Source organism: Passer domesticus, chromosome 6, assembly GCF_036417665.1.
Source record: "Passer domesticus isolate bPasDom1 chromosome 6, bPasDom1.hap1, whole genome shotgun sequence".
Lineage (NCBI taxonomy): Eukaryota > Metazoa > Chordata > Aves > Passeriformes > Passeridae > Passer > Passer domesticus.
This window is the reverse complement of record NC_087479.1, coordinates 31,820,588-31,846,904: the sequence shown is the minus strand read 5'-3', so window position 1 is coordinate 31,846,904 and position 26,317 is coordinate 31,820,588. Positions and strand designations below refer to the sequence as shown.

Below are 26,317 nucleotides of genomic sequence, written 5' to 3'. Positions count from 1 at the left end.
GAAACAGCCTTCATTTGGGTGTGATTCAAGGTCAGATATAATACAACCACATCTACATAGGAAAAATCTGTAGCAGTGTGTGACTGATTAAGGTACAGTTTTATAGAAGAGGACTGTCAGCTTAATGGATGAGAGGGTATCAATTAGTGATGCCATTACATTGAAGAGCTAGTTCTATTTTTGCAAGACTGGGACTAGCTGGGGAAAGTTCAGAAGGAAGGAATGAAGAAATATGTAAAAAGGACGTGACTGAGGAGAAAAGGCTGAAGAACCTGGTTCTTTGTCTTTTTATTTTTTGTGTATTTATTTCAATATTTTTAATCTGGCAAAGAGGACACTTTGGACAGGCCTGGTTAGCAATGTTCCATAAAGTAGAAGGGTTGCTGCAAAGAGATCCATTTTAGGCAGGACAAGAAGAAAAACATTATTAAAAAGGAAGAGGTTTAATTGGGGCCTTGAGAATAAAATTTGTGACTGAAAGATTAGATAGCTTGTGTAGCAAGTACATGGGAATCAGGACAGAAAAATATGTATGGTGAAGGTTACTGAGTCTACTCAGTAGACCTGCTGTGGAACCACTTATCACAGTTCTGTTTATTTTTCTTTTATTTTTTCAAGGCTATCTGTGCAATGGAAAAGCAAAAATGCTTTTTATACATCCAAAGTTAATTTATTCTTTTTGGTTTCTAGACAATAGAGGAACCTGGTTTTTAGAGTGGGACTCCAGAGTTTCATAATAGTCCCTAATTATTTAGTGTGGAATGGTTTAGTGATATTTATTGTTATTCATTCACCATATTTTACCAACTTTCCTGCTGATATAACAAGATATTTGTATTGAAAGCATCCTGTTACACAGATGAATATCATTGCTGCAGTGCAGCTTCATGTCTGACTCTTTCTGTAACTTCCTTGGAGAGGGCTTGAGGGTTTTCTTTAATATTTTAGATGGCTCTGCAATTCTGTCCTTGCATGCTTAAATGCTTTTGTTTCTCTTTTCTACTCTCAAGCCTCTGGGGTAGTAATTTGGTAGCTTTTTGGTAACAGGTTGTCCAAAATATTTCTAGCTTAAAGAAGTAACTTTACTGCCTGCATATTTGATTAATTGTGTGAAACACAGCTTTCAATCATAATCTTATTTAGATTTAATTATCCTATAAAATGGTGTGGATTTTATTCAGAGAAAATATATAAAATGGTATTTATTTGAATAATGGAGAAGAACTTCTCGAAGATTAAATCCTGAAGATTTTAGAATTTCGGGAAGAACTGAAACTCCGCAGGCTAAGAATGCAAGCATGCATCCATGCGTGCATCCATGCGTGCATCCATGCGTGCATCCATGCGTGCATCCATGCGTGCATCCATGCGGGGATGAAGCCGTGCTGGAAGGTGCCGGTAGGTGGTGCAGGCAGCCCGCCCCTTGGGCTGGTGCCTCCCGTGCTGGGCCGGAATTACTTGGTGAGGAGGCAGGATGTGTGCACATCATGGGGTTGGAATGCTCTTCTCATCTCAGGGTGATGTGTTCTGAACGTACAGCACGTACGTGTGAGTTATTAGGACTTGCCCCTGGGTCTTTGAAACACAGCTGTGAAAGTTATTTGTAGGCAGGGTACACTTTGTAAATCTGAGCTAAAAATCTTGTGCTACTGGGATGAGTGTTTGAGATGCCAGATAGCACAATACAGGAGATTGTTTGGGTACATCAGGTGAGAGATGGTAAGTATTTCTGCTGAAAAGTCAACAAATTTGTAGAATTTGATGAATTTGTTTAAAAAGCTGTGCCATGCAGTGCTGCTGCTGCTTTTCCTCACAAAAGAAACTGGGGAATTTCAGGAGCCCTGTTTTGAATTTCCAGCCAGTCTAATACTGCTGCACAGTCTTTTGTAGCAGTCAGAAGGTGTCACTGTATTAAAAAAAGAATTTAACAAATGGTAATGATTGATTCAGTAGTGATTTAGAGACTTAAAAAAAGTATGGCAGAATATTTCTTAAAGGATTTCACACAGGATTTCAAGCCTGTGTGATTCAGTGTTCTATGGTAAGGCATAGAGGGGAGTCCATATATTTCCCATTTATTCTTTCCTGTATGCAATTCCTCTGTGTTATGTGTGTGTAGGGAGTCGGGGGGGGGGGGGGGAGGCAGGCAGGGTTGAGGTTTTTCTGTTTTGTTTTATTTTTGAAAATAAGTCTTCAACTCCTCTACAGGTAGACACTATAATATGCTGCTGTAAAACCATAAATCTGCTGGAGTGTGTAAGAACCTTGCCTTAAGGTCTTGTTTCTATTCCTGTTTTTCTTTTCCCAGAGGATAGTTCTACATTAGAGACTGTACGGTCTCTCTCCTTAACCCTGAAATAGCTGGGGTCTTTGTCTTGTAGGAACAGAGTGGTGATGCTGCCCTACAGTTCTTCCCAGGCTCTTTCACTGACCTGTTGTGAGGCCTTGAGTTTTTTCTGATTGCCTTACAAACTAGGGGGTTTTGCTTGCTTGGTTGTTTTTTTGGATTTGTTTTGGTTGTTGATTTGGTTTTTTTTTTCCCCCTCCTTAGTTTTCTTCTCCAGTGTCCTGTTTAAGACTGCATTATTCCCATCATGCTGCTTTGTTGACTTTGCTGGTGTATTATGTTCCTGTTAATTTGTAACAAAAGGTGGCATGCCCATGGAAGTAACAGAAGTGCAAATGATCCCATCCTCAGTATATCTTTTTCTTCCACTTCAGCCAAATTGTTAGCAATGATGTTAAAGGATTATTGTCTCAGAGTAAAATGTTTTTGTAGAGACAAAATTTTAAAAAAAAATAATTGCGCTAATGAGAAAAAGTTCCTTCAGTGATTTTGGTGTGGCTCTTAGTTTGAATCACTGTCAAGGATGACGTTTTGATGCAAATTCGCCTTGCAGGTTACACTTGGGTGTAATATTAGTGGACTCAAGTGTGATTTCACTCCTGATGGAGTCAGAGTTGAAGCTGTCCACCAGTTATCCAGACAGCTGAACACTGTCTGTATCTCCCCACTGCAAACTGACTGCAGAGTTCTCCTGTAGTTACTGCTCTAAGTGGGCTCAGCAGTGTGAACTTAGCATGTAAGGATATGATGGGCACATAAACTGATGGGTTTATAGTGCATCCCAGCAGGTACAGCCCAGTCGTTGTTGGTAATTTGGATATGTTTGCACTCTCAGAAAGTTCTAAATGACTTTTAAAGCTTCTTCACAGTGGTGTTAACTTCATGGTCTAGGAGCATCATTGTGTGGTAACTCTTATTGTTCAGAATTGTACTCCAGACCAATAGCAAAATAAAATTAGATTTTAACATCTTGGGGTTTTAAATGTGGTGTTGCGGCACTGGGGCCTTGGACATTGATTCTTCACTACTATTTCAAGTTGCATGTTGGATTTAGGGAAGCATATTCTTTAAGGCTATTTAAAAAAAATACCTTTCACAGGATTTCTCCTTCCACCCTCTTCCAAAAAAGGCAGGAGGTGTATGAGGAAGGGATGTCAGAGGTTTGAATGGTGGTTTCTAAAATGTCTGCAGTAAGTTGCATTCAAATTTGATATAAAAATAACAGAGGTTGTTTTTTGAGTGAATGCAGTGGCAGATATTTGAAAACATCCATGGTATTATACCACTCTGGTATAGTTATGAAACAGTTTCTTAATGGTGATTCAAATATGAAACAACATTGCAACACTGAGCATCTCAAGAGGCTGATAGTGACAAAATAAACATGGAGATGCAATACACAGAAGTGGAGTTTTCCACTAACACTTGATCAGTTTTGTTCTGTTTGTGTAGAATTGCTTGAGTCTTGTTTAATGTTAGGCTTTTGACAGATGTTACTAGATATGAGTCATGCTCTTTTCTTCAGCTGTAAATAGGTTTGTTCATAAGAATTTTTCAGGATCTAGACTTTTTTTTTTCTGATATTTCATACTGGTATTCTGCAGCTGCAGTGATGCTTTCAGAGAGGAATCTTTGGTTATATCAGGTTATAGTCACATGACTAATCTGTTTGAATTACTCATAACAGATTTTAAATATTTTTTAATAAAGTCATTAAGGAAGTTTCTAGAACCATACTTTGTGACTGTTGAAGCTGTAGCAATTTTATATAGAAACTTCAAGAACAAGTCTTGTTTTTGTGTACTTGATCAGATGTTTTTGCCTTTAACTGGAGCATCATTCCTGTTAGGCAAAACATTGGTTTCAGAATCTGATATCTCTCTTGGCTAATTCTATCTTTGGCTAACTCAGAGTGCTGGGTTCCACTATCCAACATTTATGAACTAGTCTTAATATTTCATCCCTCTTTCAAAAATTCTCATCCCGTACAATAAAGACTAGAAGCTTTTTTCTTCATGCTACTTGTTCTTTCAGCTGCCCTTTCTGCTAATTAAGCTTCTCTTCAGCTTTGGTAGATCTCTCTAAAGGTCACCAATAGAGCAAACTAGTGAAGAGGATTACTCTTTGTGGGGATATTTTTTTTCTTTTCAAAAAAGAACCTTTGAGTCAAGGCTCTTCCTTCCTCAGTCTAAAGGGAAAAAAAAAAAAGCTTTAGCATTTTTCTTTGTCTCTCAAGGTTAAAAAATGTTTATGGTAGACACTTGAATCTGTACTGGAAGAGTTCTGATACCTAGGTGAACAATAAGAAAGTAAATTGTTTCTGTTTCTCAGAGGCAACACTGAAAAATCACTGAAGGCTCACTTCAATTCATCAATAGGTCACTATGTCAAAATGAAAAGACTGAACGTACAAACATATGTGCCACCTCATCTCCATTAATACTTTTATAGAAATAATTTTTAGCTTACTCTGGTGTCACTGTAATGATTGAATAGTTTGAATGTTCAACAATACAATTTAATTAATACTGTTGACAAATTAGAAAGTTCAATACACAAAACATTTAATATTAAGATTTTTGTTTTGTCTTTGCATTTCATCAGGTGTAGCCTGGAAAACATAATGCATAAAAACCAAAGGATTTGCAAGTATCTTTACTGACTTGTTGAAGCGAGCTGCCACGAATTGCAATTAAATGACACTTACAAATGCTTGTTTTCTGTTGAATAATTGAAAGGGGAAAAAATCTTATTTAAATTACATGAAACCCTGAAGGAAGAAGTATAATGAAAAGTGGTTTAATTATTTTCAGTGAGACAGCAAAACAGACTGATGACCTTATCAGTTTTTGTTTATTTTCTTGCCTTATTGTATTCTTTGTTAGCCCCAGAAAATACTAGTTATGATACAGAAAAAAACCTCTCTTAATAAGGTAACGTATTATTTTCAACTCTCTCAAAATATATAGCAAAATCATGCTTGTGTGTGTCAGTTTACATTAGAAACAGTTGTGGGTAATGTTACAGAGCCATTACTGCTGACATTCTCTGGTAGAAAGGCAGGCAGGGGACACAGAGCTGGTGTTGGATAGAGAGAGTACACAAGGAAAAAGTTTCAGTCTGCAATAACTACTGAGGCTAAGGGTTTGAGGATGTGAAAAAAAGTTCAATCTGCGATCTGTTCTCTTCCCAGTTTCAAATACAAAGTGCAGTGAAGCTTTTTTTTGCTTCTTACCTAAGTGACCTGCCAATGAACTTGAAATAATTTTTGATCTGAATTTTCCTCAATTCCCTCCATTTCCCTCAATTTTTTTCAGACCCTTTATACTTTATTTACAAACATGATATTGTCATGAAGAGAGTAGGAATGAAAGACTGACATTAAGTGTCATATTCTTGGTGTTTGTTTTGTTTGGGTTTTTTTTGTTTGTTTGGTTTTTTTTTGGTTTTTGGTTTTGGTGGTGTTTTTTTTTTGGTTTTTTTTTTTTTTTTTTTTTTTTTTTTTTTTTTTTTTTTTTTTTTTTTTTTTATAGTTGTGGTGATTGTGCATCTGCAGGACACGCAGGCCAGCAGTTTTCTCGAGTCCTACTGGGATTGTCCACGTGCTGTACAAAGTAAAAGAGACCTGGCTGAGGAAACAGGCTAGATCTCCCACTCCAGAGTGTGTAAAACCACTGTATTCTCATGGGAAGTGGGAGGTGCAACTTGGGATGCATTTGTGCAGAAAAGGGAATTGAATTTATTTCTACTTTCTGGATAATATGCTGTTGTTGTGCAATAGCTGAAGAAATATGGATTGTATTTATTTACACGTCTCTTTGAGGTACTTTGTTTTGGCATTCCCCTCTCTTTTGCCACAGTCCCCATCTATTCTCAGTTCACTGCAGGACAAGCAGAACTATTTTTGTTGGAGAAAATGTTGTTTCTGTCCAAAATGCTGTGCTTTGAGGCTAAGTGCAATCCACACCTTGATAATAAATAATTCTGCTTCTGACTAACCTGAGTAAAGACAGTGTGATGTCTCTACACCTTTTATCATTGGTGTATAGACAGAGTCTCCAAACACACTTATCATTAATTCTCATACTGTGGTAGAGGAGTTGGAGAACATGCTCTGGGATACTGCTGCTTTTACCGTCTTTGAGGTATCCTACTGAAAGAGCTTGAAAATGGGGTGTGTGGTGTGTAGCTGCCTTTTGCTTTGGCCAGTGTTGTAGAGACGCATTGTGCATAATACAGCTGTGTTTTAAATTACCGTGCATGTGGATTCAACACAAGTCTATCACTTTCAAAGGCAAACCCACCACAAATCACATTGGACTGTAATTTGCTACATTATGGGACAACACCTTGCACAATGCCTGAGAGAACTCCAGATGATCAGTTCTTTTTCAGCTGAGTTTGTTCTAGGAAAGGTGCTACTGACTTGTGCAAGAAAAGTTGATAATGGAGGGTGGAAGTAGCTGCTTTTTTTTCCACCACTTGGGTATTCTGTCAGGGAGATCCTGCCTTGACTGTGAGGTAGGGATTACAGTCTCTTAAATTCATAACCTTGATGAATTACTATTTCATTAATTTCTCCTTTCCTTGTATCATTGAGTTGGCTAGTTTGCAGATACCTAAGAAAATGGATCAGTCTATACATTTCTCATGTAATTTAAAACACAAGGAAGAAGAAAGGTTTTGGTGTCTGTCAGGTAGGGAGTTAGTGCTCTCTGCTCTCTTTTCTGATTTTCTACTATATAGAGAAAGAAAGTCATTGTAGTATTGGTCTTGGAAATGTTGTTTAAAAGTCTGTGAGTCAAGGATAGCAGCTTTTTGATGTAGCATTGCTGTAATACATGGTTATTTTGTTTAGCATGACTCAATTATTTTTATAATTGATCGAATTCAATATAGCTGTCCTGCTTGTTTGTTTCTTGATATGGGATTTTGCATTCTGGGTTATAATGATGTATTTTGTTTGCATATCAGACAAACTGCTTTTTTGTCTTAGCGTCTGTAATAACTTACTCTTCATTGATTTACTGTGTGACTCTCTGTTGGTTCTAAAAAGTACCCCTTTTTCACTCCCCATACTGAAAATATTGTCAAATCAGGCTATTTGTAACTGAAGTTTTAGTGCTTCAACATGCCATGCCTTAAATGTAATAATGCAACTCAATTTACAAAATGCATAATGGCTGGGTCTGCTAGTTTGTTGAGAGAGGGGTAATAAAGATGTGAGCTTTTTTGGTAGCATGTGAAATTATATTTATGAAATGGCAATACATTAGTATTGAAAGATGAAAAATGTAGCAGCTATGCTACTGCCAATGTTGCAGATGTAGTGAAAGGGGTGAGGAAAACAAAATGCTTATACAGGATCTTTATAGGGTATCAAGTTGGTAGAGTGTCTCCTTTTGCAGCTTTTGTTTTCATTATGTAAATATTTATATGTTTGGAATAAGCTATTACTGTGTGGTGGTTGATCTGAAAAAGTGACAGTTGTTGGCAGCTTTAATTTAAAATCAGGATAGAATTTCCCACTGTGAACCAAATACCTGTACTTGTTTGTAGAACCTGTAAAATGATGCCTTACACATCTGAATGACTGCTTTAGAACCTTAACTGAAGACGGAGTCTAAAAGCAGTCACGAATCGCAAATGTTCTGAAGTTTACGTTAAAAATTTTATCAAGCAACATAAATATTGGTAGCAAAGGATTTTTCTAAAACTGTATGACTTTGACAAAGGACACCTCTGTGTCCACGTGTATTATGTGAGTAGGAATGGTAGTGGAGAATCTGTAAGTCTTTAATGGGAAGAGAAAACAACACTTAGTTTAGAAAAAGGAGTTTCACACTGCAGGAAATTAAAACCAAGGATGTGGCTTATGAGTACGCTTAGTCAATCTAGCAGATAACTGGTGCCAGATATGAAGGAAGGACCTGCTTCCCAGTTCCCATGCTTCATGGCATGCTTCCAGCCTATCTAACCATTATTTGTGCTTGTCTGATTCTGCTGTGAACTGACAGAGGAACTGAAGCTGGCAGAAGTTTAGAAGTAGAAGAGAGAAGGAAACTATTGATTAGGTTTCCATCAGTTTAGGGATACCATTTCAAACAATCCTGTTCTGTTTGGTGTCTTTCAGAATTTTTTCTTTAGTGCTGTGACAATTGAAAATAGAACAGTGTGGGTGAATATCACTAAGCTATTTCTATTATGTTTTACTGTGTGCTTTCTTTACAAAATGGGTGCATTTTAAAAAGCCCTAAACTTTTAACTTGTTACAATCTCTTATCAAATATTTTTGAATTTAAAGGTAGGTGATTGTTTTGTTGTTATTAAAATGTAAACTTTGAAGGTTTCCTTTTATATGTAATATAGCAGAGCAGAAACGTTTTGAGAGGTTTTTTGGGGGGTTGTTTATTTTTTTCTGTTTTCATTGTGGCAAAAAATAGATCTGTTGAGAAACTTTGTCCTGTACTTCTCCTAGCATGAAAAACCCTGAAGCTTCTTCTTGTTGTTTTTGATCTTGGTACAGTTGCTGGATTTTTGTTGGCTTGTTCTAAAGCTGTGTGGACGTAGGGGTTGTTAAATAAACATTAGATTTGTCAATAAAGCTAAGGTCTTCTGCAAACCTTGCTCTTTTGAGCAGACTTTGTTCCAAGTTTATGAAATAAACTCTGTGAGTTAAAATCACATTTTTCTCTCTTCTGCAGGTGGATGCTTTGACTGAGCTTTTGCCATAATTTGTTGTGCTTTTACTTCATCATTGATACATTTGCAGAACTACCAAGCTTTTCAACATGTAAAAGTTTATAACAGATATGTTTATTGAGAGAGGCTCTCTTACCCATTGCCTCACGAAAACTAGTAAAATAGCAATATCCTTTAAAATACCACTTATCTAAGTGTTGAGGTGAATATTTCCCCTCAATAAATTTTGCTTTCTTGATGTTACAGAACTCCTCATGTGTGTTCTTTACAAGTTCTTGTTAAAGCTGTTAATACAACTGCTTTCACAATTTTAGAAGTGCTGGAATAAAACAACTAAATGAAATACTAAGGATTAAGTAGACTGTTGGAGGTTTTCAAGCCCTGGGTAGACAAAGCCCCAACCTACATGGTCTGATTTCAGTTTTGACCTTCTTTTGAGTAGGCAGTTGAACAAGATGACCTCTTGCAATTCCTTTCAGTTTGGATTACTCTATAATACTGTGATATTAACACATAAGAATTGAAATAGTTTCAGGATATTGTCAGTCTCTAATGCAGCTTAGGAAACTTCTTTTTAGGAACACCAGATTTGGTAAAAACAATTGTCTTTCTCCAGAAGATTTCTTTTACTGCTCCAGAATACAAAGTGTTACTTGATTTTGGAATAAGACATGCAACATGCACATATGTGGATCCATATGCATGCAATATATAAACTTTCTAGTTTTTGCCAAGTACAGCCTATACATAGGAATAATCAGTAATCTTACTGAAAATACTGTAAACTTTCTGGCAATGTACTTTGCAAGCTTTTCTTGAAACCTTTTATTTCTCTCAAGACAAATGCTCCTACTTTATGTTTGCACTCATATTTTTGACTGATGTTCGTAAGACAAAAAATCATCTTTTTAAAGTTACTGGCAATTTGAAGGTAGAAGAGCTGCCAGGTTTTGTGCAGGTCCATATGATAATTTTGTATAAATTGCTTGATGGGTTTACATAGTTGCCAGTAACTTTCATAAAATCATTTCCACTGAATTAATGAAAAATTACAGTTGAATTTCTCTTGGTGGAAATGCATTAGCTTGGCAAGTTTAGCAAATCAAAAGTCTCATTATCTATAGACAGCAGCTGGACAAACTTTCTACAGACTCTTTGTTCACAGCATGGGACAGCCTTGGGGAAAAGAGGCAAAGGGCTACTTCTGCAGTTAATGCAACTTGTTGATATTCTACCAAATTTTCCAGTTAGTGCAGAGTGAATACTGAATTTATGATACTGTTCTCACAACATACCCCATCAAGTATCCTTCAGTTTGGAGTTTAAATCTAAATCAGTAGAGTGAAATTTTAGCTAGTGGCTTTGTAGTTCGGAAAATCCTGTATCTAATGAGCAGCACTTTCAAATATGCACTTTCTGAAATAAATAATTACTTGGCAGGCCTTGCCAAGAACAAAGTCTTGCTAACCTACAGTGCATGGTTATTAAGTTTAATTTATCTACAAGTCAACAGTTTTCAAACTGGGTTTCTGAAAGCCACAGTATGAAATTTGAGCAGCGTGTATTAGATTGGTTCATTTTGCCCCTGTAAGGCTCTCATTCGAAGGACATGTGCTAATCATGTACTAGCAAGTCATGGAGATACTTCTGAGAGGGCAGTGAAGAGTGAGCATCAGGATTCTTTTCTAGGTTTTTGAAAGAAAAGGTGGTCTGCCATTTAAATCAGTAGTTACAAACAAAATAACCAACCTGTTTGCCTGTGGGGCTTTTTCTTTTTCCTTGTCTCAGTGAATCTGAGATATTTAGCTCCTAATAGTTCTCATTTCAATTCAGTGAGGCATAAGATTTGTACAGAATATGGCTTTAGCTTGTGGAAGTGTTAATAGTGATTTGTGAGAAAGATGCAGGACACCTTGTAGCTCTGGTGCTTGATCATGTTAAAACTTTAAAGAGTACAAAGAATATTTTAGGAGGTGGAGTTTTGGTTCAGCTGAACAGCAAGTTCTGCTTCCATTTGCCATAGTTCTGAATATAGTCTGTTTTTCTTTAGCATACCATACAGTTCATTATTTAAAGAGTCTGTTAAACTTCTGCCACAATAAACCAGATGATGCATTTCTTTGTCAAGTAATTACTTACAAAAAGATATATATATATATATGTTTTAATTAGTTAAATGTATGAAATAAGAAAACTTTTGAATATTTTTATGCTATATATAACTATCATGAGGTATTAGACTATCAATCATAGTAATACATAAATTAAGCTGTCAGGGAATTCTCCTGTACCTTTTTTGTATTTAAATGTAAATAAAGTGCATGTAATGAGCACTGTTGCTAAAAAAGGAATTCTTTTTGAGACTGTGTTGTATCTGTAATGTACTAAGACAATTCCTGGTGTGATCCCATTGCTCCTGTTTGGTTACACTACCAAAAACTTTGAACTATGAAATTTAAAGGAAGTGTGTCTTTCTAAGAGCAATTTAAGTCATTAAAGAGTGAATGTCTCTACCATTAAAGAGTAGCAGTCTTTAACATTTCCATTTTTGTCTGCCCAGAGGAACCACTTAGAAGTCAATATCAGCCAAACTGCCTTACTAATTTCCGTGCACACAAGCCTGCATATACAGACAATTGAAATAATTTAAGGTGTAGAGATCATGAATGACTTTGCTGCTTAATTATAAACATTTTTTTGACCCTTTGACTTAGAAGTCCCTTCTGTGAAAATTTGGCCTTAACGGATGCTGCCAAAGTTAGGATGAAGACCAAAAGATTAATTATCTCTGCATATACACCTTATTCTAAATATAAATGAGAAAAAAATATATGTGCTTATTCGTGATGCAGATGATAGTCTGGATAAGATTCAACCCAGAGAATATTTTTATTTTGTCTTGCTACCCTTTTATCCTGATGAGAAGAGAAAATGGGATTGAGACATCTAGATAAGCTTGAATGTCCTTGCACTTGACCATAGCTGTACAGCAGTTTCCATGAAGGGAAAAGGGAATCACGACAGAAGTTTATTCAGGGAATTCATGTGTGCTGTTGCTTGTGAGAGCAGCAAATGTGGGGAATAGACAGTGGTTATGAGTGTCCATAAATATGCAGGAGTCCCTGTATGGCAGTGGCTGTTTATTGTGGCTCTGAGTGGGTATATATGATGTCTGGGGTATTGTAGGTGAGTGTCCTTAATAAAGAATGGAAAAGATTAAGGAAATGTGACTATGTTGTGGCTGTAATATTCAAAACAGTAATACAGAGATTAAGTAACAAAGGGGAAAATTAGCACTTGATCAATATAATTTTAAAGATTTTATAAAGATAATTTGGGAAGGAAGTGAAGACAAATAGCTATGCTCTTTCTAAGAGATTAATAAAAAAGCTCATATGAAGTTTACATACTGTAAAGTGACATATTGGGAAGAGAACTGGGAGGAATGCTGCAAAATAAATAAGAACAGAAATCTAATAACGTGTAATACCTACATGATAGGCAACAGCAGTTGGCCCAAAGAAAGGTAAGCTGAACGTCTGATATTTGTTACTGTAGAATATTCTAAGTGACAAAGATTAAGAGTTTTAATTTTTTTCCTGCAGTATAACCAGAATTGAACAGGAAGAAGACTATAAGCTCTAGCTCCTGTGGCTTCCTAAGGGTAGTAAGTACAGTTTTAGAAAGTTTTAATGGAAGCCCTCACTTCTAATGCACTTTGAGTTTTGTTTTGTAAAAGGGCTGTGAGCTCAGCAATTCTTGTTGAGTGCTTGGACACATGTACTTAACATGCCAGGACTGATTGCACTTACTGTGAATAGTGGTTGAGTAATTTAAACGGGATGCAAGAGGTTACTATTGCACTTTCTCCATTGTGTACTTTGATCCAAACCACTCTGGCTTCCAGGGAAGTGCAGAAGGATGACCCCAGGGGAAATTACTTGTTCAGAACAATGTTTACTTCATTTAAACACTTTTCATTCCTGAACCACGTGCATCAATATGTTCTCATCTGTCAGAGAAGTCAAACACAAAGCCCACTTTCCGATATTTTCTCAATACCATACTGTCCCCAAGCCTATATGTAAAATTAGTGCACTAAAGTATTTTTTTCCTCCATTAGGCTGCAGACTGTGGTCATTTGTGCTATGCACTTAGCTTTCCTTTAGAAGAAAAGTGCAGTCATAGGCTCTCATAAATATAAAAATGTATTGCTTGGCAGAAGACTACAATTTGTGCAAGTTCCTCTGCAGGGGAGCTTGGCCCTTTCACTGTTTCACTGTTGTTTGAGTGCTATAGTGTTTAGGTGGAATATTTGGCTCATTTTTTTAATTCTTCTGATATACAAAATAGTCTGAAGGTTTCCTGGTTTTGTTCAGCTGGGTTTTTGCATGCTTTGGACACTTTGAAAATTTCAATGAAATGTGCAAATGGTGATGCATTACTGTCCGAGCTGAGGCACAGCAGAGAGATGCTATACCTCCTGTGGTATCAAGTTGTGTTAGAACACTGAGCAATAACATGTAGATAGCTTAAAGGCCTATGTTTTTCTCCTTATGTGAGTAATACTTTTTAAAGGTTATAACTGAGTTGGCTTCTAGAATTTGTTTCAGCTTGTATTTTTTGCTATTTGACAATGTGGCAAGAGAGTAGTTTATTTCATTATACATAGGACAGATGTTTGCTCTGTACTGATTAAGACTCATTTTCGGTAAGGTTGGGTGACAATGTTAGTAGCATATGGTGTAGCTGAATAGGCAGGTAAGAGAAGGGTGATTAAGGTGTAATGTTTCTGACTTTCTGGAGTTGTTACTTGGTGTCTGTCTTGTGAGATGTTAGAAGCAAACTATTTTCTGAAGTTTCACTGATAAGTTTTTTAACGTATTTGAAAATTTTGACATGTCTTTAAATTGATTGAATGTTGACTATTCAATTGTGATTGTTTGCAGTTTTGTTTTGTAGTTGATGGTGCATCATGTAAGATTTTCCACTGAATATTTATTGGAAATGGAAGCAGGTTTTTATTTGTTTTAACAGTAAGCCTCAGGACAGTACTTGGGGAACCAGGTTGCACAGCTGCTGTTAATACTCCTGAGAATTTGTGATTTATTTCTTGAGGTTAACTATTTCATTTCTAAGAAGGGAAATTTCCTTCAAGTGTAGCATATACTGCTAATAACAAAAAGTGAAAAAGATTTTAGTCTGGTTTTAGAGAAAACGTTTGTATCCATACTAGTTAACTGGAAGTTTGTTGAACTATGGAAGTGGTACTCCTGGTTTTTTTATGTTTACAGCTTAAGGGAGTGAATTCTTCAAACAAGTTGATAAGTACTTATCTATAATGTCATAGTTGCTTAGGATGCATAGGATGTTTCTGATCTTTTCTTAAAGTGCAAAACTGATCTATCTTTGTAGCACTGTTGCTTTGACCTGTGAATTGTATCAGCTCCAAGTTATTTTGGGAACTGAATTTCACTAGGTTTGCTGTATTATAGCAAATCATTCATTTCATAGGAGAAGAATAGGGAAGAAATAAGTTTGGTTTGATTTTCTGGTGTAGGTGGATTTGGCTTTATTTGTATGGAAATTATAGCTCTGCCTCAGTTTCCAGTAATGTAGTTGTCACTTCGTCTACTTGCTCACATAACCAACTGTTTGCCTACAACAGCCATTTTAGTGTATTTATCTGATGAATAGAAAGAAAAGAGAATTTACCTCAAAATTGCACAGAACCAGTGAGAATGCACAGGATGTTTTTCCTTTTGTCATCTGTTTGACACCTGGGAATGCGTTTGTGTAATTGCGACAGATTTAATCTGTTGCCTGTTGAGTGCTCCTCCCTCCAGGAAGCAAATCTTTCTTTTTGTGAAGCAACAGTCATTTCAGCTAAAACCCAAGCTCTGGGAGAGCTGCATATATAGAGAGTTTTCCACAGCTGTTGAGTACTTGTGGCAAATGCCTGTTTTGCTTGTATTTTAAGTTGACTCTGCAATGAATTCTCCTTTTGACCCTAGAACATTTTAAGAGTTTAAGATAAGTGGGTTGACTGATAGTTCATTTAAGTTTTTCATGTCTATTTCCATAAAATAGCTTTCATGAAGGAAATTAAATTTGATTAATTTTTCCATATTATTTGACTCTATAGTTTATTATAATGGAAATTCTTACATAAATCACCATTTTCAAAATGTTTTTTCTGGAGAATGTATCTTTTCCTATTCCACTTTACAAACGTCGTTTTTTTCAGTTAAAACCTGTATTACTGCAACACTTGGACAGGGACAGAGACACTTGGTTTCAATTCTTAGTTCCACTCCATATCCATTGCTCTCAGTTTTAGGAAGAAGGCTATTTTGAAGTCATTATGAATTTTCAGAATAGGAGGGAAACTCATGGAACTTGTATCAGTGTCACTGCTTGATCCTGTGTAGGAGCTACTCAGCTTTACTCAGTACTTTTACTCAAAGCTTTACTCAGTGATTTTATTTACATACTTGAAGAAATGTATGTTTCACAAAGATAATACTACCTAAAATGTATGTGGGGATCCAGATGGATTTGTCTTTCTGGGTTTTATTTTTGTGGTTGGTATTGTTGGTATGAATGATTGTTTAAATACAGAACAAAATGCTATTCAGTTGCAATGGCTTAACTGTCCATTTGAATGTCGCAGGTAGAGGAGGATGATGATGCTGAATCACGACATGAAGAAGAGAAGGAAGAAGTGAAATGCTATTCAAGAAGAAAGGTATTTTCTAACTGGAGCCGCTATGAGGATACAGAAAACGAGGGACAGAATGAAGCTGGGGAGTCACAGAGAGGAACAGACTTCAGTGTTTTGCTTAGCTCAGCAGGTAAGCCTTTTCCAATCTGTAGGGTTTTCTAGTTCTGTATTTTGAGACATGACTACTTTTCTGGCTGTTGTCCTTGATGATGAAACTCCACCCTAGAAGACCATTCCTATCTTCCTTAGTAAGTCTGCCATTTATGTATTTAAGAGCGTTGAAAGGCTCCATGGGTGCAGCCTCATAGCATACAGGCTGCACGGAGCTGTGACAGATGGGAAGTAAGAGAGGGATGTTGGCCAGTGCATTTATAGCCTTCTGGTGAAAAGATGGGTCTGAGTGTGTGCAGCATCCAGTAACACTGAGCTTGTTCTTGCTGATCTTGGTTATTGGGTGGCTTTCCAGGAAACAAAAAAAAGGTTGCTGGTATGACTAAACACAACAAACAGTCAGGCAGCTGCTTGCTCTTGTTTGTTTCAACAGAGATTTGTGATCAGCACTGTAGAGATGTGTGCATTAATAGCAAGTGTTGCTCTCCTTGAAAATAACGACCAGTTGTTTTCCTCTGTTTAGAGGAGATGATAAAGGAGACGGTGGAGGGACAGTCTGTACTAGATGCTGGGATTCTTCAGCCATACATTAGTAGTATAGGGTTGTCACACTAAAAACCGTTACCTAAAATTATTTTAGAATCTCTTGATGTGCCATTGTGTTGGAATACCATTCAGTAAAAAGCTGCAAACAATGTATTATGGCAGTTTTTGTAGTACCTTGGAAATTCTGCAATCTCTCAAATCTAAATAATTGCATTTTTCAGTCACAGCTTGGTAGGATAAGTTAGAAGTTAGCTACAGTAAAGAAACAAAGAACAGAGATTTGTTTCTTTGTGCAAGAATAAATTTCTGAAGTTCTGTTCCACATGAACATTGTAAAGTTGGGGCTAAGCTGTCAGGTTTTAATCACAGTATCATGACATGTGTATTAATGTCTCTGAACCTCATGTTGCACGGCAAACAATGCTGGAGTCGAGGCACATAGTATGGATCTCAGAAATGTGTATCCAACAGAATCTGGGGAGCAAAGTAGATATAGTAATTCAAAACTTTTTAAGGCAAGAGACCTGTCCTGAGCTGCCATGTCTCCGTGGTTCAGCTTTTCAATAACTCAATAGTTAGCCTTCAGAATATCTTTAAAATGTTCTGAAGAATAGTACTTTTGAACTGAGGATATAACAAAATATGATTTAGTTCTACTAATTAGTATTGTTCATAAGTTATACTTCAACACATGTATTACCTCCCCATTTATTTTACTCTTTAGAGTCTCTTAATGCCTCAAATGATAATATTGGAAGGTAGTGTTCATATATGCATCCTATTTCTTAATTCTAAATCTTTGATTTAGAGAGTGCTTTATTTTAGGATATATTGTTACTGTTCTCTAGAGTGAAATAAATCGATAAGAAACTGCAGTGGAATAAAGTACTTTCTTTTGGAGGATGAAAAAAGTACCTTCTAAACAATAATGCAGATTTCTTGGAGTGACATAAAGAAGCAATTTGTGTCAGCAGTGTTCTTTGTTCTTTAGTTTCTTTGGTTGATGTGTGAAAACTGGGAATACAGTAATTTATTTGTAGTGGTCTGAGAAGAAGCTCACACATCTGCTTTATTTGACAATTGCTGTGTTAGTATATTGCTGTTCAGCATTCTGAAGTTGCAGAATGAAATCAATTTAATTGCAACAAGCAGTTAGGAAGTACAGCAGAGGGATCTGAGTTAAATTTCCAATTTTTCATTAATACAAAACCTTTAAAAACTCTTAAAATCTTGTTATTTACTATTAATGCACAAGTATGTAATTAATAGAGCCAGTTAAGAGTTCTTTAGCAAAAGCTCAGATTAAAAACCTGTTCTCCTGTGTAACAGGTTCTGCAATATCGAATGCAGGGTCCTAAAGAGAGTGTCATCCTTCAAGATAAAATTGTCTTATCCCAGAAAACATGCTGTTAATTGAATGAGGTAGCATAGAAAAAATCATTTGGGATAATGCAATAAAGAAAGAATTAATGCTGGTAACAAAGTTAAATGGAAGAATTGCCGATGTCCAAGGAATTAAAAGTCCTTGGTACTTATTTAATATCATTTATAAGTGTGTCTGTGCGTAATTCTTTACTTAAAATCAACCTAAAAATAGCAAAATGAGATATTATGTGATATGGGTGTCATGTTGATAATTAGCATTAGAGCTTTTAAATCTAATACATAAATATTACTGTTGCTTGAATTAAGAAAGGAACAGAGTTATGCATTGTTGTGCTACATTTTTATTGTTACCAGAAGAAGGTGGGAAGTGGAAGTCTGAGGAGGAAAAAGGAGTTTGTAGATAGTTGCAGAGAATGTAAAATCTTTAGGATGTTTTCTGTTACGTCTTTCAATAGAAAGAAGTGTTTGTTTGAAGACAAACACTGTGTTTTTAGGTTTTTGTTTATAGTTCCAACTTTCTCTGCTTCATACCAGTCGCTAGTGTGGCACTGACTGTCTTTTCAGTCTGGTATTTAGGCCTGACTATTCCCAGACCATCTTTTGACTGCATGTTCTTTCTCTGCTATCAGCCCTTGCCTGCCTACTAATTCTTCTCACTCTTCCTTCCTTCTGTTGCTTTTTCTGTTTGTTGATTTCTGTTGGTGGATCTTTTTTCAGTCTTTTGTTGTGAGCCAGCTCCCTTCCATGTATATTTATTAAAATCCAATTCTTTCAAATTCTGTCAGACACAGAATATCTGTCCCTCATTCTTACCAGTCCTGGTGATGCCCAGTCTTGTTCTGCTGGGCATTGCTCATTTGGTTTCATTCACTACCACATCTTGTCTTCCTCTTAGTTTCTTTCCTTTTTTAGTCAGTCCCAGTTTGTTCTTTCAAGCTTCCAGTTCTGCTCTCCATTATAAACTGGATTTTCCATCTTCTCTCCACATTTTCTGTCAGTATCCCCAAATTCCTACTCAAGTTACTCAACAATATAAAGTGAATAATCATTGTTTTCAACTGTGTTAGGGATATCCCCATAGGTGAGGCTACAGAAATATGCAGGGTGACAATTTGTGGTCAATGTTCTACCTAAAGCCTGTTAAACACAGACTTCTCCTACAGTGGAAAATCTGAGTCTCACTCAAAACTGAAAGTAGGAAGAAACTTAATTCTTTTGCCTTGCACATTGGGATAGCATGCAGACCACTGAGGAGGTAGATGCAGTGACTGGTTGTTAAGCTTCAGCAGATCATGTGAAAATTAGGTGCAAACTCAGATTTGTAGAAGCTTGTAGCTTGGCTAAGTGAGGTCAGATTTTTCACAAAATGCACAGAGCATACCTCTTTCATGCAGAATCATTGTGCAGTCTGATTTCAAGTTACTGATTCAGGGCGGGAAAGTGGTTACAGTTTCTCAAGTGCTTTCACACAAAAATGTTCAAGTCATTCTCTGGTTTCCTTTACAAGGTGATGGTAATGGGAGGATAAGGAAAAGCCACCTGAAGCAGACAATAGACCATGAAAATTTCATACTGAATAGTTCAAAAGGCAGCTGAAAATAGTCTTAAGAACTGCCAGGTGCCTTTGATAACATCTGATGTCACTGGCCTGATGGAGCTTCTTTGTTAGGGTATATTATATTTTCTGTGTAAAATAGGTATCCTGGGTTCAGCTTAAGTTGTTAAGTATGTTTCTTTTCTTCAGCATTTTAAAATTTATTTATTTTAAATTATGTTGAATATAGCAAACTTTTCCATGTTGCTTTTGTCTAGCTGATATAAAATACAAGTCCCATGTGAAGCCTTCAGGGAATGGCTCTTGAATCAATTTAGTGAAAATGCTGTTGAAGCATAAAGAGCAAGAGAAATAGAAGTGATAGGATAAACTTGCTTTGTGAGCAGAATCTTGCCATGTTTGAAGAGCTGCCCTCATTATTTGAAAGATGAGGGTTAAGTGACCTACAGTAGACTTAAGTTGTTCATCAGATTTTTAGCTATGAATAGATTATTAAAAATGTATTTTTAAAATATCATTATAGAGCTGATCAAAATGTATCCAGGCACTTGATTACTTTTCTTTAAATGTGGTAGGCATTAGCAGTAAACCAGCCAAAAATTGCCAGCATACATACTTCAATAACAATACATGGATTGCAAGATTATGATTACAAGATGAAAAAATTTAATTTTGGACATTAATTTTTTCACATTTAGTTTTTTAGGCCATGGCTGAATAATTCTGGTGCATTAAAGACTAAGATGGAGAAATAATGTGCAATTCAAATAAAACTGGGAGAATGGTTTTGATACTGTAATAATACATATAATTTATAATAATAATACATATAATTTCTTTAGGTACCTAGCAGTTAAATACAATAAAAATGTAGAATAAAAATCAAAAGAACAGTCACTGTAGCATAATAGTAATGAACAATAGGAATAAGAATTGTGACTAACAGTTACATTCCCTTCCATAAACTTGATCTGTTTTTTTAATCTCTTTCTTTTGGTTCTTTGTTTAATTTTGATATGTCTATTGCAATACATTGCTGCATTTTTGTCATTTGCATGGTCAGTACATGCTTGAGAATTCGAAGTACAAAAAAGACCTTTGGCTATCTTGAAAAACCTGAATAGATAAACTTGCATTAAAAGTAGGTTTTCCTTTGACTTTTCTATCTCAAGGAGAGAGTTTTCCAATTTTTTTTTTTTTTAAAAAGAAAAAAATTGAGAGAAGAGTAAATCAGTTTCCTTTTTTAATGGTAATAATGCTCAAGCAAAAAGAATGGCAATAGCATGGCACAGTTCAAATACTAAAAAAGAATCCTTTGAGTTTTAGAATTATAGAGAATAGCTGAAGATTGGTTTTCTTTACAGAAATGCCAAACTCATTGGTGATTTGGATTACTGTATATATCAGGGTCCCGTTTTTCAGTAGTACTTGCTTGACAACTCAGCTACTTCTTGGCCAGAAATTGGCCAAGAAATCCAGCTGATGCAAAACTTCCATGCTCTTACTGTTCTCCAAATGACATGACCTCTGTGCAGAATGTAGAAGTATTGGTTACCTATCATCAGCTTTAAGATACAGGTGCCAGGTTACTGATCTTGGAAGGTGATTTCACTGTTGCACTAAGGGTTGGTAACTGGTCGCTTAACTATTGCTCATTTGTGTGCTCCTGACGTAAACAGGTAGGGCATGTGCTTTACTTGCATCTTTCTTTATGTTCTCTGGTTTTCACTACCTCATTCCTTAAACATTCTCTGAGTTTCCATGACATGCTCTCCTATCCTGCTTTTCCTTCCAGCCCCGTTTCAGTGCATCGGAACTTTCATTTCCTTTTTGATGGTCCTCTGGTAGATAACATTTCCCATCTGTGGAGGCTTCATATCCAAGTGGTCTCATTTCCACTTGCACATGTTTTATTTGCAACAGGGCAGTCTGCAACTTTGGACTTGTTACTAGAGCCAAGAGATACTTCTTCTGGCTTATGTACCTGTAGGTATCTGAAATCAACAAAAAAATGGTTTCTCCTGTACTCCTTTTCTTCTCCTAAACAAACAGAAAAAAAACCATTCCACAATAAAGATTTGCATTGAAATCACAGGACTTGGCATCAGTGAAAGCTGGTTCTCCATCTGCTCAGTGCTTCTTCCTAAACTGTTCCTAACATTACAGAAATTCATCTTTTTTTTTTTTTCTAATCAGACAAGCCAAGCTGTCTTCTTTTCTTTTTTTTTGTCTGAACTAAAAATAAGACATGCCAGATTTTAAGTATTAATTACATTTTCTTGATAAATGTGTTTTCCTGTAATAGGTAGTCTGTGCTCATTATATATGCTTTCATATCTGTGCCTTTATCCCTCCTAAATTTTATCTAAAATACAACCAAAACTGTGATTGAAGTGTGGAAGTATAACGTGACTCCGTGATTTGAATATAAATGTAGGATAACATGTCTTCATTTTACCATTCTGATATCTTAGAACTATGTGGCTTTAAGTATCAGTGGTAGTACTGTATAATTACTGGTAAGTAATTTAAAAAACCTTAACTGTTTCAGTATTTCAGAGAAATTTGGATGCTTTATGATTTAGAATTGAATAGAGTAAGATTCACAGACTACAGGGGTTAAATTTTGTTCCCATTAAAATCAGTGTGGTAAACTTTTCCCCATTCTTTTAACTTGTCACATCTTGAGTGCAGTCGTTTATTTGTCAAGTTCCAGATTTCTGGATTTAAAAGGTTTTCAGGCCAATATCCTTCTCTAATACTGGGTCCTTAATCCTTTGCTGCTACTTTATATTGATGGTAATTCTGCTGAATTGCGTTCAAGTATGTTTTGGTTATGAAATCACAAATGAGTATGTTTAAATGGGAACAATTTGTCCTTATTAGTGTCTTGCTGTTCTCATGTACACTGCTTGAATTTGTAGAAACCTAGATAAAAATGTCTATTCACCTGATTGACTGTTTCTCTAGTTTAATAATGTCCTTTGTTTTTACAAAGCCCCCAAAACTGTTCTGCCTGACTAGGCCTCATCTTGGTCATCTGTTTCTGCCACATCATCTCTGACATTTCTGCCAATGAAATCCCCTAACCAAAACTGAATTATTCTGACTCTTGTATTCAGATTGTACATTTCTTATTCCAGTATTCATTTCCAAAGTTCAGTGTGTTGTTGCCGTGACATTCTTGTTCAGTTTTCTCCTTCTTTTACTGCTTTTTATTTATTTTGTTCTATTCCCTACTTTGAATTTTTTAAAAACTTTTTTATTTTCATTATTGCTGCATATGACTTTTGATTGATTTGATTTTTTTCTTTTGATTTTCTTTTTACACTTTTGATTCTGTTAAATTCTGACCACTGTTAAATCACCTGAATTAGACTGTACACTTTTTAAAGTAGAGACTTTTTTGTTGTTGTTGATAAAATACTGTTTCTTTTCCAATAATGACATTAATAGATATCACTTCTATGGTAGTACTAAAAGATATTGATTAATTTGGAGGAGCTTTGTTTGTTTTAATTGTAATATTTTTGTTCCATCTCTCAGCAGTTTACGTTAGAGAGAGAAACAAAATAGAAATGGAAATTCTGCAAAGTTTTCTAGAGCTAGAAGGTTTTGTTTATGGTAAAAATGATAAAACTATCAGATGTAACAGATTAGTTTAATTATAGAAACCAGACTGCATTTGCTGTTCTGTTTCTCATAAGCGTGCATTTATTCCTAATATCTGTTAACAAACAAAATAACTGTGATCGGAATGTTTCCTTGTTCGTTGATTCATGTTCCAAAGAAGTGTTGTGATCAGCCTGCATGTGAGAGAAGAGATGGTGAAACCTATTCTAGCAATAGTGTCAGAAATTCATTTGCAAGGAACAGTGCTGTTTTCAGTTTCGAAGTGAAAGAAGGGCTGTGAAGTAGATAGTGCTCTAAAGGATAGGGAGTGCCTGTTTCTTCCTTAACCTCATTTACAGCTCCTCCTTTCTTCTTATTCCATGTATAATCCTGAAATTTCTCTTCAAATCTGATCTTGATGGCTTGGGCTCTCCTTGTCCTGCTCTTCTTTTAATACTTTTGGTTTTAGTGTGCTTTAGTCACACCTATTAATTTTGAGGTTGTTCTTTTCCTTGGTCTTATCCTGTTGTTCAAGAATTCCTGATTCCTACATCCAACTTCTAGTCTAGGCTTTCTCTTTACCCTTCCCCTGCCTCATATTTTTGTCCAAATCACTTTTTGGTTCCTCATCTGTTCTATGTTCTCTTGCCTATTTATTGTTCATTCTCAGCTCATCAGGGAAGTGGCATCTTCAGCGTTTCTGGGTGTTGTATAGGAAGATGGTTCTTCTTAGCACTTCAAAGATTTTTTTTTCTGAAACAGCTTATTTTTTTCTCTTAGATTTGAAGATTTCTGAAGAATGTCAAAGGCATATTGAGCCTTGCCAAAGCTTGTTTTAAAACAAGAGTTGTATTAACTGTCTATTCCAGCCTCAAGGGAATTCTTTGTATCCCTTTGTTGTCCTTTCTTACAAACCAAGCCCTTGTGTGTGTAAAATTGTGAACTAAAGACTCTTTTAATAAAAGTCATGTTTGAGGGTCAGAATGGGATGCAAGTGGGGAAGAATTATATTTTCCTTGATTGTGACTAATTTTCAAACTTTACTGGAAAGTGAATCAGATGACCTTCCTTTGACAGTACACTCTCATTGTCTGAGTTTATAAAGCATGATATTTCTGAATACACTGCAGATAATTTGGATTGTAAAGGTGATCATACTCTCTTTGCTTCTTTTTGTACTGTTGACTGGAAACAGCCTGTGATAATATGGGTTTCTTTGACTGAGTATATGCATGTGCTTCAATATACAGAAAATTGTGTCTCAGCTTGCTACGAAATGAAAGGGGGCAATGTGGAAGAACTATTTCAAGATGGAAATGATTTAAAATCATGATATAATTCTATTGATTTTTGTGTCATAAAGGCTAGTGGCTAAAATTGCAGATATTTATAGCAATGAAATTTTCATTCAAGACACTTGATTAACCTTCTGCTGGGAAAATGCTGGCAGAATGGAAGTTTTGGAAAACCAAGTGTTATAAATTGCCAATTCACTGGTAATAGGAGGTAATCTGAGTTAGATTTTTTGAATAAATAAAGTGCTAGGGGTGTAAGAGTAACAGTTCCAGACAACCAGTCTATACAATTTGTATTTTTCAGGTAAAGATACTCTCTTTGCTGCTTTCCAATGTCCAAGGAAGTACACCATAGTGCGTCTAATGGAAAACAGCACTTTTTCCCTGACTTTCTTACAATGGAGCCTTATTAGTTTGGTTTTCTTCCTTCTAGGTATGCTTAATGTTTCAAAAGTTGTTAGAAGATAGAATTTGGTGTGACAAATTGCTTTTGAATTTCAAGCAATTTGGCTTGAAATTGCTTTATATTTTGTTTCTGCCCTTGATAATAAACTAAGGTCACCTCCCCTCTTCTGAAGAAAAAAGTTTGAAAGACACTTCAGTGATATTATGGATTTTGGCCCATCACCAGATATGGATCTCATTGCCTGATTTGACTACATGAATGGTGCAAAAGAGTTGGCAGGAACATGAAATGGAACAGCTGGTGAGAAGGGAAAGATCTTGCACAATCAGTAAAATACTAGAATTGCTATTGATAATAGTAAGGGTGGTAGCAAGCATTGGCTTGTGTATTGGGTTAAGCTAAATTAAATCTAGGTGCCTACTTCTGATTCATCTCACTTGCAGTTAGAATATTGAGAAGTAAATCTTCTAATGCAAATAAGAGTCTGCAGCCTTTCTTGCTTTAAATTTTCTTTTGTGTAACTCCACATGGTTCTTTCTGCCCCTTCTTTTATGTTTATTTTGTTACTAATTTTGTAATGCCTTATTAATTGTTTCCTTACTCTTAGTTTTATATATCCTATTTCTGTTTCACAGACAATTTTATTTCTCTGAGTTGTGTTTGAGTATGAAAAAAGGAGGAGGACGAAGAGTAAGAAGGAGGAGTAGAAATCTCCAGGAAGAATAATCTAGCCTCTTAGAGGAAAATTGCCTACAAATATGAGATGACTAAATTAACTTGTAGAAATGTGATCTGAAAGCATCAGAACTCATACCTTTACCTTACAAGCACACTTTAGCTTGTCAAAAAAAATTGGTCTGTATAAATATCTCTGTGTAAAGTAACATTTAACTAGAGAAAATCATTTTAAAGGGTCTGAAATATTTGATTTGGTCATGTTATCTTTTTGTTTAAAAAAACCCAACTCAACAACAAAAAACCCCTAGTGATTATTTGTGTTTAGTGTCTGTGCTTCAAAATAGTTTATCTTTTTCAGTGCATGTGAACCTTCTTTTGTCTGCTCATTTAATAATAGAGGACTCTTTTGTCCTTTTGGGGGTTTCTATTTGCAATTTTTTTTTCTTTAAAGTATTTTAACATACTACCATTTTCTACTGCTGCAGTGACTATACGAACCTGAGGAAGTGAACTGTAGAGCCCGTTTGGGAAGCAAAATAGGGAGTATGGATTAAAGACCTGGTTTTACAGCTTGCTCAGTAGGGGAAAAGAATATTTATGGTCCAAATTTCAGCATGAATTAAAAAAAAACCTCTGTTCTGACAGCTGGTCACAACTAAGAAATTATTCAACTTTCTCCTCTCCTTGCAAGATTTTTTTAAAACATATATTATTTAATTGTTAATGAAATAATATTTGCCATTATTTGCTTTTAGATGGTAGAGATAAAATACTACCGAGAAACATCAAGTATAGTTCCTTCATTTTGTAGCTTGCAAAACATGTGAAATAGCAAGCATAATTGAAAAAAAACCAACCAGTTTCAGTAAAGTTTGGTGAAATTTGAGGAAGGGACACCACTTACTGTTGTTTCTTTCTCTAGCTCAAATTCCTTACTAAAGGAAATAGTGAAAAA

General features: G+C 35.7%; 2 protein-coding genes across 5 annotated transcripts in view; one reads left to right on the top strand and one right to left on the bottom strand.

Moving 5' to 3' along the window:
* Nucleotides 1-26,317, top strand: part of AVEN (apoptosis and caspase activation inhibitor) — an 85,594-nt gene that overhangs the window by 4,277 nt on the left and 55,000 nt on the right. For 3 of the 4 annotated variants that reach the window (XM_064424168.1, XM_064424172.1, XM_064424171.1), the window contains exon 2: nucleotides 15,723-15,903. In XM_064424168.1, the coding sequence (XP_064280238.1) occupies nucleotides 15,723-15,903 (181 nt within the window). Of the gene's footprint in view, nucleotides 1-1,696; nucleotides 1,720-15,722; nucleotides 15,904-26,317 lie in introns of those variants that run through there. The other variant, XM_064424170.1, reaches the window with a different exon arrangement.
* The window catches only part of CHRM5 (cholinergic receptor muscarinic 5), a 47,913-nt gene that overhangs the window by 13,936 nt on the left and 7,660 nt on the right, over nucleotides 1-26,317 (bottom strand). The gene's annotated exons all lie outside the window — the stretch shown is intronic.